The sequence below is a fragment of the Hylobates moloch genome, unplaced genomic scaffold (genome assembly GCF_009828535.3).
Source record: "Hylobates moloch isolate HMO894 unplaced genomic scaffold, HMol_V3 SCAFFOLD_5, whole genome shotgun sequence".
In the NCBI taxonomy this organism is placed as follows: Eukaryota; Metazoa; Chordata; class Mammalia; order Primates; family Hylobatidae; genus Hylobates; species Hylobates moloch.
Genome location: NW_026652280.1, coordinates 148,506,369 through 148,527,662, shown reverse-complemented (window position 1 = coordinate 148,527,662; position 21,294 = coordinate 148,506,369). Strand labels below are relative to the sequence as shown.

Here is a 21,294-nt window from a genome sequence, read left to right as displayed (position 1 = left end):
TTTTAGAATGTGGCAGAGAAGAAGCCTAACTAGAACTAAGGAACAAGAAAGTCATCAACATGGTGACTGGACAGTCACACTCAATGCTAAAATTCATGATGCCATTTCAAACAACATACAGGTGACCCATTTCATTACTGAGCATACAACCCTTAAGTGAGATTTTAGACATCCACAAAGATGATTTCTTCCATACTGCTGGGAGGAACTTACACAGATCAAGAGTGACATTGATTTGTCCCTGGGTACAGTAACTTTAGAAGATTCTAGTATCAATTAAGCAGGTGTGCAAGAGAACACATCCAGCCCTCCAGAATGAGCTCCTGCTTTAAACCTGACCAGATGGCCGGGCACGGTGGCTCACACCTGTAATCCCAGCACTTTGGGAGGCCGAGGGTGGGCAGATCACCTGAGGTCAGGAGTTTGAGACCAGCCAGACCAACATGGCGAAACCCCATCTCTACTAAAAATACAAAATTAGCTGGGCATGGTTGCACATGCCTGTAATCCCAGCTACTTGGGAGGCTGAGGCAGGAGAATCGCTTGAACCCAAGAGGCATAGTTTGCAGTGAGCCAAGATCGCACCACTGCATTCCAGCCTGGGCAACAGAGTGAAACTCCACCTCAAATAATAGTAATAATAATAAAACCTGACCAGATGAACAAAGATGCTACAAACACAGAATGAGCTACTGTTGACTCATTAATGCCCTGCAGGGCCCTTCATTTGTAGCTCCCCTCCAAATTACAAGCAAGAAATTCATTTGAAATTTGACAAAGACAAATGCAGACATCTGATTTTCCCCAGAGATTTGAAGTAATCAGCTTGGTTGAAAGCATAGTATTTCCCCTAGTGCGCCAGGCCTGCAACTATGTTTGAGGTCCATTCAAGCCTGGAGAGGTTTTAACCAGCCCACAAAAATCTCACCAGCCTTTCCGTGTCACCGAGATTGATGTGTCCGATGCATTGGACCATCAGTTCCTTTAAAAATTCAGTTAGTTAGGCTGACACTTTTGCATACCTGTAGCTGAGTTCTCCGAGATGCGAGGTCCTTTGAGGATTTCCTTGGCCACTGCATATGACATCGCTAAAAATCAAATGCAAACTAATGTCCACAGCTTAAGGGTAAGTCTATGTGTGGTTTCTATTACCTTCCTATCTTCTATTCCCCAAGCTGGTTTTATCCCTGTTGAATTACAACCTATACCTTCAGTTTACAGCATGATTTACTGAGGGAGGGGCTGTGTATATGTACATGTATGTATGCATGTATGCATGTAGATGAGTGTAACAAGGCAGAAGGAATATGAGGGAGGAGTCAGGGTTTCAAGATCACCATCCTCATTCCCCACTCCAGCTGAGAACCCCTGGTTATAGTGACTCTGGTGTGAACAGGCCTATATTTGGAGGCTGGCTTTGTAATTTGTTGGCTGGTAAGCAAGTCAGCTAACTTTGTAGATCTCCATCTCCTCTTCTATAAAATGTTGGTTGGAAATACATACCTCAGTGATTGTTGGGAAGATTAGATGGGATCCTTGACAAGTGCCTTTACACATTTATAAGCCTACATATGGTGTTCAATAAATCTTTACAGTTTTTTAATAATGTGTATTTTTTCTGACTATAGAAATAAAAATTATATAGTATGAAACAATACACAAAAATATAAAGCAAAGAATAACTAACCACCCAGTGATAATACCTATTAACATTTGATATATGTTCTCCCCAAGCTTTGTTCTGCCCATTTTTGCATAGTTAAAATCATACAGAACATAGGAATAGTAATTATTTTTTGAGTACTTACAATGTGCCAGGTACTGAACTTGATGCTTTACACGTCATTTGATTAATTTTTATTTATTTATTTATTTTTTTTTGAGACGGAGTCTTGCTCTGTCGCCCAGGCTGGAGTGCAGTGGCGCAATCTCGGCTCACTGCAAGCTCCGCCTCCCGGGTTCACGCCATTCTCCTGCCTCAGCCTCTCCGAGTAGCTGGGACAACAGGCACCCGCCACCACGCCCGGCTAATTTTTTGTATTTTTAGTAGGGACGGGGTTTCACCATGGTCTCAATCTCCTGACCTCGTGATCCGTCCGCCTCAGCCTCCCAAAGTGCTGGGATTACAAGCGTGAGCCACTGCACCCGGCCCATTTGATTAATTTTTACAGTCCTACTTAACAGGTGTTAGGACCCCATTTTATAGGTTCTTTTTTTTTTGAGACGGAGTCTTGCTCTGTCCCCCAGGCTGGAGTGCAATGGCGTGATCTCAGCTCACTGCAACCTCTGCCTCCTGGGCTCAAGTGATTCTCCCGCCTCAGCAGCTGGGATTACAGGCGCCCACCACCACGCCCAGCTAATTTTTGTATTTTTAGTAGAGATGGGGTTTCACCATGTTGGTCAGGCTAGTCTTGAACTCCTGACCTCATGATCTGCCCACCTCGGCCTCCCAAAGTGCTGGGACTATAGGCGTGAGCCATTTTGTAGATTCTTACTGTCTCGAGAAGGGCTCTGTGCTTAGCCTGACTCCCTGGTGTGAAATCAAAATGCTTTCCTGTATTAAGCCAATCTCATACTCAACACCAGCCAAATTAACCACATATTAACAGAAGTCATATTAACAGAAGTCATATTAATGGAAGTAGAATGCATGGGTTTGCTCTTGGCTTTTCCCTCCCAAAAGACTCTTAGCTGAAATTCTGCCTTTAGCCAGAATATGTACATAACTCTCGTGGAGGTGGGAATGATGGCTTCACAGTGATCCCTCTGCCTCACTACTCTCAACTATCTCATGACACTTCATTGACAGAACCAGTGTTTCTGTTTATAAGTGTATTCTAATCTTCAGAATGAGCTCTTCACACACACACACACACGCACACACACACACGTGCACATACGCACAAAGTTTGAGTCTGGCCAAGGGAATGTCCAGTTGGTGTGTTCTAGTTGTTTAGAATTGTGGGGAGCCCTGGAGGCCACATAGGATTTTTCACTTGAGATGTTTCTGCTCTTCTGATTCCTGGTTCACTGCAGAACTTAGAGCTGCGTAATGGTGTGTGGGGGAAGGAGGTATATATCAATTGAGTAGTATTACTATCATTAGGGTTGTGTATTCAGGAATGCTGGAATGACCCAGATATTCCTCCTCTAGTGAGGTTCCCCCAAGGGGACATACCTCAAGGTGAGAGCAAATGAGAAATAGGCACGCCACTTTCTTTTCAGCCAGGGCCCTTTCCTGCCAACGCAGGGAGCCTCTGGTAAACATGCTGGAGCATGCGACTTAGGCTAAAAGCCTGAGTAAGGTCGCTAACTCTTTCTAGACCTAAATCTGACCAGTGGGATACTTTACAGGTCAAAAGGATGACTATGTTGCCAAACCCACCTTAAATAACATTAGCTCCCATTCATGTAGTGTTTGAAGTGAGTCAGGGGCTTTACATGTACAAACTCATTTAACCCTCACAATAGTCCTGTGAGCCAAACACTATTATTATCCTCATTTTTAAATGAGGAAACAGAGGCATACACCAAGAATAAGATAGTTGTTATTCTCAACAGAGAGTTCCTGGGTGGCATGGAGAGCTCCTGCCCACTGGGAAACGTGGCCTAACCCCCATTCTGACTTAATCAGAAGAAAACTAAGGTGGGGGTGGAGTCAGAGGGCAGGAGGGCAAACTTCTCCTCCCGCTCCACTTGCTGGAATGACCAAAGCAAAACCATGATCACAGTCCACAGTGCTCATGCCATTGTGCTGCTGGGCTGCCCTCATGCCCTGAGGGGTGCAAGGATGAGCACGGTCCTGTGTCCAGAATTGGTGGGTTCTTGGTCTCACTGACTTCAACAATGAAGCTGTGGACCCTCGCGGTGTTACAGTTCTTAAAGGCGGTGTGTCCGGAGTTTGTTCCTTCTGAGGTTCAGCTATGTTTGGAGTTTCTTCCTTTTGGTGGGTTCGTGGTCTCGCTGGCTCAGGAGTGAAGCTGCAGACCTTCGTGGTGTTACAGCTCATAAAGGCAGTGTGGACCCAAAGAGTGAGCAGCAGCAAGATTTACTGCAAAGAGCGAAAGAACAAAGCTTCCACAGTGTGGAAGGGGACCCCAGCCGGTTGCCACTGCTGGCTAGGGCAGCCTGCTTTTATTCTCATCTGGCCCCACCCACATCCTGCTGATTGGTCTGTTTTGACAGGGTGCTGATTGGTGCCTTTACAATCCTGAGCTAGACACAAAAGTTCTCCAAGTCCCCACCAGAGTAGCTAGATAGAGTGTTGATTGGTGCATGCACAAACCCTGAGCTAGACACAGGGTGCTGATTGGTGTGTTTACAAACCTTGAGCTAGACATAAAGGTTCTCCAAGTCCCCACCAGACTCAGGAGCCCAGCTGGCTTCACTCAGTGGATCCCACACTGGGCCGCAGGTGGAGCTGCCTACCAGTCCCGTGCTGTGCCCCCACACTCCTCAGCCCTTGGGTGGTGGATGGGACTGAGCGCCCTGGAGCAGGGGGCGGCACTCCTCCGGGAGGCTCCGGCCGCGCAGGAGCGCACGGTGGGGGGAGGCTCAGGCATGGCGGGGGCTGCAGGTCCCGAGCCCTGCGCCGCGGGGAGGCAGCTAAGGCTCGGCGAGAAATCGAGCACAGCAGCTGCTGGCCCAGGTGCTAAGCCCCTCACTGCCCGGGGCTGCTGGGGCCCGCCTGCGGCTCCGAGTGCGGGGCTCGCGGAGCCCACGCCCACCCGGAACTCTGCGCAAGCGCCCGCAAGCGCCACACACAGCCCCGGTTCACGCCTGCGCCTCTCCCTCCACACCTCCCTGCAAGCTAAGGGAGTCGGCTCCGGCCTTGGCCAGCCCAGAAAGGAGCTCCCACAGTGCAGCAGCCGGCTGAAGGGCTCCTCAAGCGGGGCCAGAGTGGACGCCAAGGCCAAGGAGGTGCCGACAGCGAGCAGGCTGTGAGGGCTGCCAGCATGCTGTCACCTCTCAGTCCCACTAGATACCAAGAGGCAGCAGAGGCAGCTTCTGAAAAATAAAATAAGTGAGTAGCCACCCCACCCCACTCGCTCCCTTTCCCACGGCCCCATCCTCCTCTCCTGGTTCCATTTGGCCCAGTCAGCTTCTTGCCCAAGCCGCATTCTGAAGGCCCTGGCTCTCTCCATCAGGGTGAGGTCACCAAGCTTTGGGGTTACATGCATCTGCTTCAGGCCTGTCACTCACTAGTCCCTAGTGACCTTGGGAAGGTTAACTTCTGAGGGCCTCCATTTCCTCATCCTTAAAGTGGGAATAATCATACTTCCCGGCAAGGGCGCCAGAGGGCTTAAGGGATGGCTGTTTGTAAAGCCCTTAGCACAGTGAAGCATAGCCAGCTGCTGAAATGTTGCTGATGGCATCTCAGCAGCCCTTTCAAGGGCACTTGTGCTCTAACTGAGGTCCCCTGAAAACCAAAGGCCATGGAGAATCCAATGATGCTGGTGCCAGAACCCCAGGGTGCCAGCGGGGTGATGTTGGGGGCAGGCCAATGTTCCCAGGTCTCTGATTCATTCAGCCAAGGGCAGAGTTCTTTGCTCGCCTGCTTACTTGATGTTGAAAACTAACTACAGTCCGGTGAAAACAGAGCAGAGCTGGGAGCCAGACAGCTACTCCAAGGGACCTTCTAATGATACACAGCAAAGCATTTTGAAAAAAATTAAATGGTATCTCATTCAAACATTTCAAAAAAATTTTAGGTATTAAAAACAAATGGTTCAGGTCACTTCCAAATAGAATAACTAATCGATAGCTTTTTATAGAGGAAGAGAGTGCTGATTCCAGGAGAGAGAGGTTAGGTCAAACCCCCTAGTTTTGGCACAGGAAAATGGCTTGGCAGAGTAGCTTCTCAAACTATGATGTTGTGAAGACTCACCTAGGGATCTGGTTAAGATGCAGACTCTAGGCCGGGCGTGGTGGCTCATACCTGTAAACCCAGTACTTTGGGAGGCTGAGGTGGGCAGATCACTTGAGGTCAGAAGTTCATGACCAGCCTGGCCATCATGGTGAAACCCCATCTCTACTAAAAATACAAAAATTAGCCGGGTGTGGTGGTGCACACCTGTAATCCCAGCTACTTGGGAGGCTAAAACAGGAGGATTGCTTGAACCTGGGAGGCAGAGGTAGCAGTGATCACATCACTGCACTCCAGACTGGGCTACAGAGCGAGACTCTGTCACAAAAAAAAAAAAAAAAATGCAGATTCTGCTTCAGCAGGTCGTGTGTTGTGCCTGAGAGTCTGTATTTCTAACAAGCTTCCAAATGACATGCTGCTGGTCCGCGGCCACACTTTGGGAATCAGTGTGGAAGAAAAAGCTACCTCTCTGCCCCGTGCTTATTTTGGTCTAAAAGGTCATTTGCTGCTGGCTCCTGCTCAGTGACACAAAATCTCTGTTTGTACCTGTGTCCCTGAATTATCTTTCCTGTCCCCACGAGTGGCCTGAAAATGACCTCACAATTGGAAAAATCGCCTGGCTGCCTCATGCAACCCTAGCCCGAAGTTGTTTTAGGGGGAACATTAAGCTGCCTCCCAACCTCGCCCTCTGCTGGTGAACAAGGGTCATTTTTTTCCTAAACCCTCACCCAGCCTTTCTTGCTGCACAAATGCTCTTTTTTTTCCTTCCAATTAATGCAGACAGAAAAGTCGCATGAACTATTCCAGAGATTATTGCACTGTTGTCGATTTTGGAGAATGTTTCCACTCTGTTCCTTAAAGTACACCCCTCAGAGGAGGTAGATAAATGTTTGACCAACACTGTCTGGCAACTCACGATATTGTGAGTTCCCCGTGTTGCCTAAACATCCTCTTCTTGTCTGAACTTTGTTCTCATCCCACCCCACACGCTTTCTACAGTGGTGGCAAGCCTTCATCTACTCACAGCTCGAATGGGGCAAGGTCAGGGTGAGTAATGGTTTCCTCTGATCCAGGGTTGGAGGAGGATGCAAAGTAAGCATGTCCCAGAGACAAAAGAACATTTACGAGAAGGATATGGAGATGGGGAGACTCATACCACAGATCATACCACCATCACTCATTCATTAAAACATTTCTTCATCACCTACTGTGTGCAAGACTTGGGACTAGAAGCAGAGAATTCTTAATCCCCGCACGCGGGGAACCTAAGCCTCACAGAGGAAATAAGCGTAACAGTGAATCGTTAGTGAGTGTCTGTCGTATGCCAAGGAGCATACGTACATTATTTAATTTTATTTCATCCTCACAGCAATCCTGTGATCATCCTCATTGTATGAATGAGAAGGCTCAGATGCAGAGAAGTTGAGTCAGATTTCTAGTTAATGAGGAAGTCAGTTTAAAGGAACAATATGTAAGTCTGGCACAGTGGCATGTGTGTGTAGCCCCAGCTACTCCGGACGCTGAGGCAAGAGGATCACTTGAGTCCAGGAGTTCAAGACTGTATAGTGCACTATAATTATGCCTGTGAATAGCCATTGCACTCCAGCCTGGGCATCAGAGTGAGACCCCATCTCTTACAAAAGAAAATACAATTAAAACTTTAAAGAACAATGTGTTATTATCTGTCATGGTTCTGGAAGTTATGGGGCTCAGCGGGCTGGTTCTTACTTGAGGTTCCTCATGCAGTTGCACTCAGACAGTGGCTGGGGCTGAGATCCATATCTGGAGCCAGGGCTGGGATGTCTGAAACAGTTGGGGGCTGGTAGGGCATCTCCGTCCACATGGCCTCTCCACATGGCTAACTTGGGCTTCCTCTCAGCCTGGCAGTCTCAGGATAGTTGGACATCGTAGATGGCAGCGGAGTTCCACAAAACCAGACAGAAACTGCAACATTTCTTGTGACCTAGACTCTAAAAGCATGGACATTATTTCCGCTGTAGTCTGTTGGTCAAAACAGTTACAGGTCAGATTCAAGGTGTTTCTGTGTCTCAGTGGGAGACTAGCTTACAAGTAAAGTGAGATAACGAATTGATGAAGCCCATCCTGGAGACGAGTCATGACACCGGGGTTTGACCCTAAGCAGCCTGACTCCAGCCTCTGTGTGCTCAAGCATTATGCTCCACTCACCTGACACAATACAGGCACAGCCACCGAATGCCACCTGTGGCTGTTATAAGATACCACGGTGGCTTGAGGGAGGAGTGATTAGCTGTGCCTCAGGTGGTCAGGAAAGGTTTCACATTAGAGGAAACACCCCCTCACACATACATACTCCTTTCTTCTCAGTGCAGAAGACAGACAGACAGTGGCTGCAGTGGGTGGCATATACTCCCCTGCATCACATGAGGTGGCCTAAAAGCTGAGCGCAAGAGACAGCTCTGAGGCAGCGTGTGGAAGGGAACTGACCTGCAAGCGGGGAGCTATGGAGTCCAGTCCCAGCTGCACCACAGTGTAATGCTGGGACCTTGAAGGGAACCAGAAGGCCAAGAAAGGAAAAACCAGAGGCCCTGGGCCTTTCCAGAACATCAGCAGGGTGAGGTTTCTGACTGTGTTGTGCTCCACTCCCATCTCCAGATTGGAGACCCACACTTGGTGATCTGTATGGACTGCTCGGCAGACACCATGACCAACCGCCTTCTCCAGAGGAGCCAGAGCAGCCTGCCTGCGGACGACGCCACCAAGACCATCGCCAAGCGCCTGGAAGCCTACCACCGAGCGTCCATCCCCGTGATCGCCTACTACGAGACGAAAACACAGCTGCACAAGGCGAGTCGCTTCACTCTCCCCTCTGAAATGAGCCACTTAACTTTTTTTTTTTTTTTTTTCACGAAAGGAGAAAAAGCTGAGAACATTTTAGTTAAGGGATCTGGGAATTAGAACTCCGTGCAGCTGCAGCCCTGGGGCCTAAAGGCCCAGCACAGTGGCTCACGCCTGTAATCCCAACACTGTGGGAGGTCAAGGCGGGTGTATTGCTTGAGCCCAGGAGTTCCAGACAAGCCTAAGCAACATAGATCCCCGCCTCTACAAGAAATTAGCTGGGTATGGTGGCACATGCCTATAATCCCAGCTACTCAAGAGGCTGAGGTGGGAGGATTGCTTGAGCCCCAGAGGTGGAGGCTGTAGTGAGCTGAGATTGTGCCACTACACTCCAGCCTGGGCAACAGAGCAAGACCCTGTCTCAAAGAAAACAACAACAAGAATTTGGACCAAAATATGAATCCCTTACTCTTCACTTCTATTTCAATCAAAATTAAATATCTGTCATCATATAGACCATAAAAAGGTGCTCGTATAATTTTCACAGATGCCCTTATAGTTGCTGAAAACAACTCCTTTTTCCCAAAAAAGAGAGAGAGGGAGAGAGGAAGGGAAGAAGGCAGAGAGGGAGGGAGGCATGGATGAGACGTAGGCTCTGCCACTGACTCTGGACTGTGAGATTATTCACTAGAGCTAAGATTCAATGACTTTGAATTTCTGTAATTTTACATCATTCACAATTGGCTCTTGGCTCCTTTGCCTCAATTTCTTGTGATAACCAACATTTTTAGAAGAAGCTGCATATGGGGCCAGGAAAGCAGGTAATGAAGATAGTACGAGGAAATGAGTGTATCGACCTAGTGATCATGAGCTCTCTGCTGAGTCACCATCAGTTTCATGAATTTGGGAAAACTGCCCAGTCCTCATCCTTCCACTCATCCCATAACTGTGTATCAGGCACCCATAGTCCATCAATTGCACTAGTGGTTCGGATGCAAATAAATAAGATTCTTGAATCCTTGCAAAGCTTAGGGTTTCAGTAGGAGAGAGAGACAAATGTGTGATCACGCAATGAGATCAAAGCAAGCACGGAATGTGTGGCGAGGGTCCTTTCCTCCAGTGTAAGGGGAAAGGAAAGGATCCAGGAAGGTGGCCTGAGGAGGGCTCGGCTGAGTCTCTGAAGTGGGGGTGCACGCCACACCAGAGAAGCCCCAGGTGGAGAAGGTCGAGAAAACCAAGTAACTCCACGAGGCTGTGACATAAAGTGCCAAGGAAAAGAGGGGTAAGAGATGGAGATGGAGAGGCAAGCAAGGACCAGATCAAGATGGAGCATATGTAGCAGCAAATAATTGTCCTGTGAGTGATGGGAACTACCAAAGGGGCAGGAATAATCAGGATTTCAATCTAGAAAGCTCAATCCGTCATCCTTATGGGGAATGGATGCAAGAAGGTAAGGCTAGGAGACCACTGAGAGGCTAGAACAGTATCCAGGAACAAATCCATAAGGATGACAGAGTGAGCTTTTGTCCAGGAACAAAATCCTGAGGACTCGAACCAGAGAAGGGAGAGTGGGATCTCTTGCTGTTCACAGGATAAGAGACATCATCAATAAATAACAAACTCGTCTCTGAGGAAGCTACATTACTGATTCCTTGGGGGGAAAACCATTGATAATGAATTCTTATCTTCTCACTCTGTTAATGGTCCGCTTTCCAGAATCCTAAGAAACACTGGGTATAGAAGTCTGAAAGATGCCTCTGCATTTAGCTCAGAGGTCAAATATGTGGCATGAGAGATATCATCCCCTACCTCCCATCCATGGCCATTGCTAGTTGATCCCAGCACTGTTTCTCAGTAACCAGATGTGGCCTGAGAGTGTTTGTCAACACAGCACTCCGGGCAGCTACTGCCAATTAATAGGACTTGATGTGCAACATGAGACTTATTTGTTGTGCTTTATATAACCTCTGGCTGCCACATTTTTAAAATAAAGACTTCGATCTTTAAAAACAGGGCCAAGTGCAGTGGCTCACACCCATTATCCCAGTTCTTTGGGAGGCCAAGACAGGAGGATTACTTGAGTCCAGGAGTTTCAAGACCAGCCTAGGCAACATTTTGAGACCCTGTCTCTCCAAAAAATGCAAAAATTAGCTGGACGTGGTGGTATATGCCTGAGGTCCCAGCTACTTGGGAGACTGAAATGGGAGGATCACTGGAGCCTGGGAGGTCAAGGCTGCAGTTTGCCATGATCACACCACTGCACTCCAGCCTGGGCAACAGAGCAAGACTGTCTCTCAAAAAAAAAAAAAAAAAAAAAAAAAAAGTAAAACAAACAAAAAGTGTTTTTGTTATGTAAGAGCAATGTCTTAAGAATTCAGGGCTGCAAAGGCCTTCCCAAAATTAGATTGTCTAGTGATTTCCACCTTTTGAGCAGCCTGGAACATACACAGAAGTTACCCAGGTAGAAAGATTTCTTCCATCTGGGCACGGTGGCTCACGCCTGTAATCCCAGCAGTTTGGGAGGCCAAGGCAGGCTGATCTGCTGAGGCCAGTAGTTCAAGACTAGTTTGGCCAATATGGTGAAACCCCATCTCTACTAAAAATACAAAAATTAGCCGGGCGTGGTGGTGCATGCCTGTAATCCCAGCTACTCGGGAGGCTGAGGCAGGAGAATCACTTGAATCCAGGAGGCGGAGGTTGCAGTGAGCCGAGATCACGCCACTGCACTCCAGCCTGGGTGACAGAGGGAGACTCCATCTCAAAAAAAAAAAAAAAAATTCCTGGTGTGGTGGCACGTGCCTGTAATCCCAGCTACTCAGGATGCTAAGGCAGAAGAATTGCCTGAACCCAGGAGACAGAGGTTGCAGTGAGCTGAAATCGTGCCACTGCACTCCAGCCTGGGTGACAGAGAGAGTCCCTGTCTCAAAAAGAAAAAAAAAAAAAAAAGGTGTTTCTTCCACTTTTAAGATTTGTAAAGATGGGAAAATTCCTAAGTAATTCAGGATTTAACCACTTTTAGAGTTGGAAAATCCCTCTTAGCTCTCTGTTGTATTATTCCAACCTGAATTCTACAAACTCACAAATGACTGCTCACGAGTGCAGGGTTGAGTTCTCAGACAAATCTGATTTCTGGAATCTTACTTAGAGCTTTCTAAGTTAGTGGTGTCCAAAAGACCAGATTATAACACATTTAAAGATTTTCATTGGCTTTTATTCATGATTCTAGAATTGGGCAGACCTCAGGACCTGAAAAATGTTTGAAGAATAAGCCACATGGTTAAGCAATATTTATGTTTAGAAAACAGAAGTGAGGAACTGAGGTTAATTAGTTACAGCCTTACGTGAATCAGCTGGCTACCTACTATTGACTTCAGCTCAGCTGCTCAGCTGCTGGAACTACCAAAACTCAGCCATCTGTTACAGTGTGTACATCCAAGTTGTTTTGTTTCATTTAGCACGGATGTTGGGCCCAGAACAGGAGCCTAGTCCAAACCAACGGCCTCCTACAAATGTTATTTAATGGTGGAAAAGAGGTTTGCAGTCCCCTGGCTCATCTCTTCAACTTCCCCTGCATTTTGGAGATGCTGGCAGCTGGGTCCGTGGTGAGGTAACATCATGATCCACTGCACAAATATGTAAAACCTCTCCAGCCCGGACTGCAGAGCAGCGTGAGCTTCAGCCTTCAGGACTCCCAGAGAGCCTCAGGGAGGCTGCTTCATCCCACTGCCCCTGCCCAGGGCCATCCCCTACCCACACAGCTGCAAAGATGAACAGTCCCCCACACACCTAGCATAGAGACAGTGTGTGCTGGGCCCAGGAAGCTGAGATTTGTCTGCAGGTACCCGTGGGGTTTGCCAGTAGCTAGGGCGACAGAGCGGGGACTGCAGGAGAAGCAGGGGAGGGGACAGGATTGTTTGCCGCTGGAGAGGGAGAAAGCCGCTGGCCCATTCTGTTGTCTGGCCTCTGGGTTTTTGCCCAGCCCTCTTGCATCAGCTTAATCTCCCTTGGTTTCTAAGTAACAGCTTGTGGCCTGCTCCTGTGATGCTGTTTGGATTGTTTGCCCCTCCTCCCTGTTGTTTTACTGGACCCAAGACAGGGCTGCTCACCCAAGAGGACCTCCGGGTCACTTAAGGAGCTTTCTTAAAACTAGGTGGGGCTGGTGAATGCACTTCAAGAAAGCAAGTGAGACGGATCAGCAGTTCTGTGAGATCTATTTAGGAATTAAAGCCACAGGGTGGGCCAACCCATGCAGCCCACATATAGGCCACAAGCACCGCCCTCAGGCCTGTACCCAGCAATGCTGACACTGAACCCATCAGCTGACGCCCTCCATCCCCCACTCCATGACAGTCAGCCCTTTGGCCACCAGCTAGCTAAGGAAAGTGCAGCAAAATTTCAAACAAAGATAATTTTTAAAGCAAAGCAGAATTTATACAGCCACTCCCTTATTCTTTATGTCATCGTAATGCCATCCTTGTACAATAAAGGTAGAACTTCTTGTAATGTGCACACCAGAGATGGAAGTATATGTGATACAGGTGTATCCCTTTCTGCCTGTTTTCCTCCCTCTCATAAAGCAGAGGTTTGCCCTGCATCCGAGAAAGAATTAGAACAGAACTTTCTTCCATTCCATCCCCTACCTCCCTACACTTGGGCCAGGCAGCATTCGCCAGTCATGGCGCTTCCTACCAAGTCTGAATACTGCCTCAGAAACTTGCTCAACACAGCAATATGGACCCTCACCCCCAGCTGACTAGAATTAGCCTACAAGAAGAAATTTTCTTTCACCTTAGTGAGATCATTTATTATGGCATAAGTAACTGAAATGTAGCATTTGGGGATGAAAAGCACAATTACCAGCCAAAGACTCCTTGGGGGCTGGCGGGGGGAATGTGGGCCTGTGCATCAGAAAGCCCCAGGCACACTTTCGTCAACTTCGGTGAGTCATTTTACTGCTTCACCTCTCAGTTCTTCTTCCTAAAGTGGATAGAACACGATCTACTAGAATTGACCAAGTCTATTATTATAAAAGTAACACATACTTGCTTTATAAAATATAGAAAACTGGTCAGGTGTGGTGGCACATGTCTATAATCACAGCAGTTTGGGAAGCCAAGGAGAGTGTGGCTCACTGGAGCTTAGGAGTTCTTTTTTTTTTTTCTTTCTTTTTTTTTTTTTTTGAGATGGCGTCTCGCTCTGTCGCCCAGGCTGGAATGCAATGGCGCGATCTTGGCTCACTGCAACCTCCACCTCCTGGGTTCAAGCCATTCTCCTGCCTCAGCCTCTTGAGTAGCTGGGATTACAGGCACCCACCACCACGCCCAGCTAATTTTTTGTATTTTTATTAGAGACGGGGTTTCTCTTATGTTGGCCAGGCTGGTCTCGAACTCCTGACCTTGTGATCTGCCTGCCTTGGCCTCCCAAAGTGCTGGGATTACAGGCGTGAACTACCGCGCCCAGCCAGGAGCCTAGGAGTTCTTGACTATCTTGGGCAACATGGCAAAACCCATCTCTACAAAAAACACAAAAGTTAGCCAGGCATGGTGGAACACATCTGTGGTCGCAGCCACTCAGCGGACCAAGGTGGGAGGATCATTTGAGCCCAGGAGGTCGAGGCTGCAGTGAACCAAGATGGTGCCACTGCACTCGCCTGGCGAGATCCTGTTTCCAAAAAAAGAAAAAAGAAGCAAAGAAAATATAGAAAACTAGGTAGTCCCACCACCCAGAGGCAAACATTGTGGGGCATTTTCACCACATCTTTTTGCTGTGAATTTTACAACATGATTGTGATTGTAGGTAATACTGAGCCAGACTCCGTGGTTGTGGGTAACAGGTGCCAACTCCCACTGGCCTAACCTGAAACACAGAACTTCACTATAAGGTTAGAAGATCAAGGCTGAGGCCCAGCAGGCCCCAGAAGGCGTGTGGGATCAGCCCTGAAAGGCTCCCATGCTCCCCACTGCTTCACAAACACCGTTCCCTCCTCTCTAAGCCACGTTTTTTTCTTTCTCTGGCCTACAAGCCAGAACATGCCCACCTGACAGCTTTCGCATTTGCACATTACCACGGCACGCTCATTCCCAGCTCCAGATTCCTGAGAGAAATGACGTGGTTGGCCTTGCTTTGCTCAGGGTCTCCTTGGCCCTCTTAGCTATGGACAGGCAGCTGGGGTCACAGGGGGCTTTTTCGTTTTTTTCTGTAATTTATCGAGCGCATATGGTACGTGTAGGACATGACACTTGGTGCTGGGGACACAGCAGTCAACGTGACAAAGCCCCTCACGGAAAAGAGAAAAACAGGCCAGGCGCAGTGGCTCACACCTGTAATCCCAGCCCTTTGGGAGGCCAAGGCAGGCAGATCACTTGAGGCCAGGAGTCCGAGACTAGCCTGGCAACATGGCAAATGTCTCTACTAAAAATATAAAAATTCGCTGGACGTGGTGGTGCACATATGTAATCCCAGCTACTGGGGAGGCTGAGGCACGAGAATTACTTGAACCCGGGAGGCGGAGGTGGCGGTAAGCCAAGATCACGCCACTGCACTCCGGCCTGGGTGACAAAACAAGACTCGGTCTCAAAAAAAAAAGAGCAAAACAGTATACAAGAAAATCAAGCAACCGCTAACAAGTTCTGTGGATAAAACAAAACAGAATGCGTTGTTGGGAGTGAGCACTGTGGGCAGCTGTTTGGAAAGTCTGAGGAGGTAGCATTTGAATTAGGACCTGACTGATATAAACATGGTTACCTGGGACTCTTCCCTGTGAAGCAGATGGAGGACAAGGAATACCCAGAGAGAAGGGCTTGTTGTGAGTTGAGAGAAACCACAGAAATAGCTATCTCAAGTGGCATAGGCAGAATTGTATCAAATGATATTTATAGCCTCTTTTTTTCCTAAGTAACAACTACACATTGTTTAAAAAAGAAACAAACTAGAAAATTTAAGAATATAAAGGTAAACATTAAAATTATTCAGAATTATTCCACCCAAAGATAATCACCAATGAACATTATGATATATTTCCTTATATTTTGTGTTTTTCCCATTTTTTATGTACATTTTGTTCATGGCATAATTAGCCTAGAAACACCCCAGGCCATAGATGAAGAGGGCCTGGTATTTGCTACTCTTAACTGATTAAGAAAATAAGAGAGCCCAGTGACTCATTAAACATGAGTTTTACAGACACAGAAAATCAAGTTCCTTGGCAATTCTGCTTTTGTAGAGGAGATAATAAGCTTTTTTCCTCAGCGATTCTGCTGCTGCAATGTCTCAGCTTCGTAAATAGTTTGACCGTTTCCATTAGGTCCGGAAATGCAATGGTCCTCATTGTTCTGGTCACCATGCTGTCAGGAGAAGCCCTATGAATTGAGGCAAGAAGAGTGAGAAGTTTCTGCAGTTTCTGGTATTACTGAGGAAAGTGGAAGCAGAAGGTACCTTAAGGTCACATTTCACCGCTTGGTTGCAAAATCTACTGGGTAATTCATAACTGACTGGATCTCCAAGTTTGGAGTCTAACACAAGTAAAGGAAAACCCAAAATTACTTTTATACCTTGAATTCTCTGTACTAAATTCTTAATTTTGATTATTCTTTCAGTTGGCTAAAGTAACTCAACTAATTTTTAGTTCAATTTCTCAGTGAATATCTGAGAATGCCATCATTGTGGCTTCACACACAAATGACAGTTTCACTGGACATAATTTAAGTCATAATAATTATTTTTCTACCAAAAGTCAGTAAACATTGCTCTATTGTTCTTTTTATTTGTTTGTTTTGAGACAGGGTCTCTCTGTGTTGCCTAGTCGGGTTTGCAGTGGTGCCATTACGGCTCATTGCAGCCTCAACTTCTCTGGGCCCAAGTAATCCTCCCACTTCAGCCTCCCAAATAGCTGGGACCACAGACATGAACCACTGACGATAGGGAGCAGTCCAAGTTTTCGGAATTCTTGTGACTATTCTCATTTATGGGGGTCTTCACGAGTATTTTAGTAGGAAGCTGGGAAGCTGTATCGGGATGCTGGCCAGATTCCATGCGAGGTAAGAGCAGGGACGATGGAGGGAATATTTTCCATCTCCGGTTAGTTGAATCTGCAGGTGCAGAACTTTGGATACAGAGAGTAGACTGTGAGAATGAGAGTAGACTGAGTAGAATGTGAGAGTACACACACACACACACACACACACACACACACACAGTCATGCATCATTTAACAGTAAGGATACGATCTGAGAAATGCATCATTAGGCAATTTTGTCATTGTGCAAACATCAGAGAGTGTACTTACAGAAACCTAGTGGTATAGCCTACTACACACTACAGCCTGTCACAGTATTGAATACTGTGGCAATTGCAACACAATGGTAACCATTTGTGTATCTAAACATATCAAAATATGGCAAAGATACAGTAAAAATACAGAATAAAAAATTTCAATGGTAAACTTGCTGTATAGAGTGTTTACCATGAATCCAGCTTTCAGGACTGGAAGGTGCCTGGGTGAGTCACTGAGTGAATGTGAAGGCCTAGGTCATTACTGTATACTACTGTAGGCTTTATAAACACTGTACACTTAGGCTATGCTACATTTGTAAAATATTTTTCTTTCTTCAATAATTAACTTTGGCTTACTATAACCTTTTTACTTTATAAGCTTAAAATTTTTTCACTTTTTGACTGTTTCATAGAACTTAGCTTGAAACACAAACACATTGTACAGACGTACAAAAATATTTTTTCTTTTATTCTTTTATTTTTATTTTATTCTTTCTATTTTAAAAATTATTTTTTTTTTTTTTTTTTTTTGCTTTTTAAGCTTTTTTTCTTAAAAACTGAGATGGAGACACACACATTCGCCTAGGCCTGCCTACACAGGGTTAGAATCATCACGCCACTATCTTTACCTCCGTATCTTGCCCACTGAAAGGTCCTCAGGGGCAGTAACATGCATGGAGCTGTCGTCTGCTTTGATAACAAGGCCTTTTTCTGGAACATTCCTGAAGGACCTGCCTGAGGCTGTTTGACAGAGCTCTTTTTTAACAAGTAGAAAAAATGCAGTCGTATAATGTAGGAAATACATAAACCAGAAACATAGTCACTTATTGTCATTATCAAGCATTGCGTACATGGTTGTACGTTGTGTACTTTTCCAACACCAGCAGCACAGTGGATTTCTTTACACCAGCATCACCACAAACACGTGAGTAATCCATTGCGCTGTGACATTATGATGGCCCCCACATCACAAGGCACTGGAAACTTTTCAGCTTCATTATACTCTTATGAGACTGCCATTGTGTAAGCAGGAGTCTGTCATTGACCAAAACACTGTTATCGGTGCATGACTATATATACCCACACACCCGCAATTAACAGTGCCCCTCACAACCTTGCCTCCCCCAAATAACCGATGTGAACAGCTTATTGTGTATCTTTCCACCTCTCCTCCCTTCCTCCTCTTCCTCCTGCTTCTGTTCTCTTTCTCTCTTTCTTCTCTTCTTTCCTCCAGCCCCTCATTCTTTCTCTCTGAAATCAAACTTTTTAATACGGACACACACACACGACCATGGTGGGGGAGGGCTGATTTCATGCAAATACTACCAAGCTGTACACATTTCTGTGAAACACCTCCAGGTCAACACATCACAATATTGTTTTCTTCTTAATAGCTATATAATATGCCACAATATAGATATTCTATAGTTTATTCAACTAGGTTGTTTCTAGTTTAGTTTGGTTGTTTTTGTCTACTACTAACAACGATGCGGTGGAAAGACATGCTTAATTAGACTTTTTTCTAGTAGGAGAGACTGCTGAGCTATTTTAAGCAAAGGCTGATTTTTTTTAACTCATTCATTTCTACTCCCCTGGCTCTCCATGTTGCCCTGGGAAGAGTTCTTTGAAGTATAACAAGTAAAACAAGGAGCTTTGGAATTTCCCAGCTCCTTGATGCTTAGCCTCTTTTATCAGTGCCCCACCTTCACTGGGGGTGCTTATCAGTTTCAAGTCTGAAGCGTCCCTGCATTTCATCTGGGCCTGCCTTGATTGACAACTAGAAACCTAGATTTAGATACAGCCCTCCCTCCTGCTAGTGCAGTGAAGAGAAAGGTGTGCCTGAAGGAGAGAGTGACTTAGAGGAACCCTAAGGTTCTATCCTCTCACTTGACAAATGAAGCATAAATCTTCCATCTGGCTCTGAGAGACTTAAGAGACTTTTTCTTTATGACTCTGCTTAAAATAGTCTTCTCTCCACCCCTTTTCCTTCCTGATTGTCAGACCTTCACCAGATTCCCGTGAAGACCTTTTGATCTGATGCAATACTGTTTGCACCCCTGCGGTCCTGCTGAAATGAGTTGTGCTTGCTGCGTGTGTGTCTCCTCCCCAAACAGCAAGCAGAAGAGAATTCCATGCCCTTTTGACTCATCTGTACACACTCTTGATTTCTTCCTCTGTGGCTGCTACAATCACATAGCAGATTTTGCCTTTGCTCATCTTAGGGCACCCCCTTCACTGAGGTCCACTTTAACTCAGAACCCCTCCCAGAGTCACTGACATGAATTCTACCAGCAAAGAATTGGCACCATTCTATGTAAGGTGTTTGACATGCTCAGCAGACATTTACTGGGCATCTGTAAGGTCTAAGGCATGCCACTTAATGCTGGGATTTCACAGTTAAAAGACATGTGCTTGTAATCCCAGCACTTTGGGAGGCTGAGGAGGGCAGATCTCTTGAGGTCAGGAGTTCGAGACCAGTCTGGCCAACATGGTGAAACTCCATCTCTACTAACATTACAAAAATTAGATGGGTGTGGTGGTGTAGGTCTGTAATCCCAGCTACTTGGGAGGCTGAGGCACAAGAATTGTTTGAACCCATGAGGCAGAGGTTGCAGTGAGTTGAGATCGCGCCACTGCACTCCAGCCTGAGCGACAGCGTGAGACTCTGTCTCTACACAAAACAAAACAAAAAGGACTCGTGAAACTCTGTGACACATGAAACCCCAGCGAAGTGGTAGGTGCCATAATAGGATCTACAGAATGCTCCAGGCCTTTGGGAGCACAGAGCTCGGGCCTGGGAAGGCAAGTAAAGGCTTCAGAGAAAAGAGGACATTTGAGCTGGGTCCTAAAGGATGAAGAGAAACTCAAGCCAGATGGAGGAGAAGGAACAAAGCCACTGACACGTGAAAGTGCCAGGAATACTGGCCCAGATGAAGTGCCAAATAGATGAATTAAAGTCGTGGCAGATGAAACTAAAGAGCAAGATTGAAGCAAGCAGTGAAGGGCTTTGAATCCATTCACTCATTCATTCTTCCTGCATTCAATAAACTTGCTAGATCAGCACTGTCAAAAGAAATAGAATGTGGGCCACATGTATAATTTAAACTTTTATAGTAGTCACATAAAGAAAGGTAAAAAGAAACAGGTGAAATAATTTGACAACATATTTTATTTAACCTAATATATCCTAAGTATCATTTCAACATGTAATCAATATAAAGTTCTCCTTTTTTTTTTTTTGAGACAGAGTCTCACTCTGTCGCCAGGCTGGAGTGCAGTGGCGTGATCTCGGCTCACTGCAACCTCCACCTCCTGGGTTCCAGTCATTCTCCTGCCTCAGCCTCCTGGGTAGCTGGAAGTACAGGTGTGTGCCATCACGCATGGCTAATTTTTGTATTTTTAGTAGAGACGGGGTTTCGCCATGTTGGCCATGATGGTCTCAATTTCTTTTTTTTTTTTTTTTATTATTTAGGTTTTAGGGTACATGTGCACAATGTGCAGGTTTATTACATATGTATCCATGTGCCATCTTGTTTTGCTGCACCCATTAACTCATCATTTAGCATTAGGTATATGTCCTAATGCTGTCCCTCCCCCCTCCCCCCACCCCACAACAGTCCCCGGAGTGTGATGTTCCCCTTCCTGTGTCCATGAGTTCTCATCGTTCAATTCCCACCTATGAGTGAGAACATGCGGTGTTTGGTTTTTTGTCCTTGCGATGGTTTACTGAGAATGATGTTTTCCAGTTTCATCTATGTCCCTACAAAGGACATGAACTCATCATTTTTTATGGCTGCATAGTATTCCATGGTGTATGTGTGCCACATTTTCTTAATCCAGTCTATCATTGTTGGACATTTGGGTTGGTTCCAAGTCTTTGCTATTGTGAATAGTGCCGCAATAAACATACGTGTGCATGTGTCTTTATAGCAGCATGATTTATAGTCCTTTGGGTATATACCCAGTAATGGGATGGCTGGGTCAAATGGTATTTCTAGTTCTAGATCCCTGAGGAATCGCCACACTGACTTCCACAATGGTTGAACTAGTTTACAGTCCCACCAACAGTGTAAAAGTGTTCCTATTTCTCCACATCCTCTCCAGCACCTGTTGTTTCCTGACTTTTTAATGATGGCCATTCTAACTAGTGTGAGATGGTATCTCACTGTGGTTTTGATTTGCATTTCTCTGATGGCCTGTGATGATGAGCATTTTTTCATGTGTTTTTGGCTGCATAAATGTCTTCTTTTGAGAAGTGTCTGTTCATGTCCTTTGCCCACTTTTTGATGGGGTTGTTTGTTTTTTTCTTGTAAATTTGTTTGAGTTCATTGTAGATTCTG

At 46.1% G+C, this 21,294-nt stretch overlaps 2 protein-coding genes across 3 annotated transcripts in view; one reads left to right on the top strand and one right to left on the bottom strand.

Moving 5' to 3' along the window:
- The window catches only part of AK5 (adenylate kinase 5), a 296,002-nt gene that overhangs the window by 260,697 nt on the left and 14,011 nt on the right, over nt 1-21,294 (top strand). For both annotated transcript variants that reach the window (XM_032155547.2, XM_032155548.3), the window contains exon 13: nt 8,501-8,692. In XM_032155547.2, coding sequence (XP_032011438.1) covers nt 8,501-8,692 — 192 coding nt within the window. The remainder of the gene's footprint in view (nt 1-8,500; nt 8,693-21,294) is intronic.
- ZZZ3 (zinc finger ZZ-type containing 3) overlaps nt 16,484-21,294 on the bottom strand; it is a 142,164-nt gene continuing 137,353 nt past the window's right edge. Inside the window, exon 16 of the transcript XR_009213704.1 lies at nt 16,484-16,784. The gene's annotated coding sequence lies outside the window, so the exon portion shown is untranslated. The remainder of the gene's footprint in view (nt 16,785-21,294) is intronic.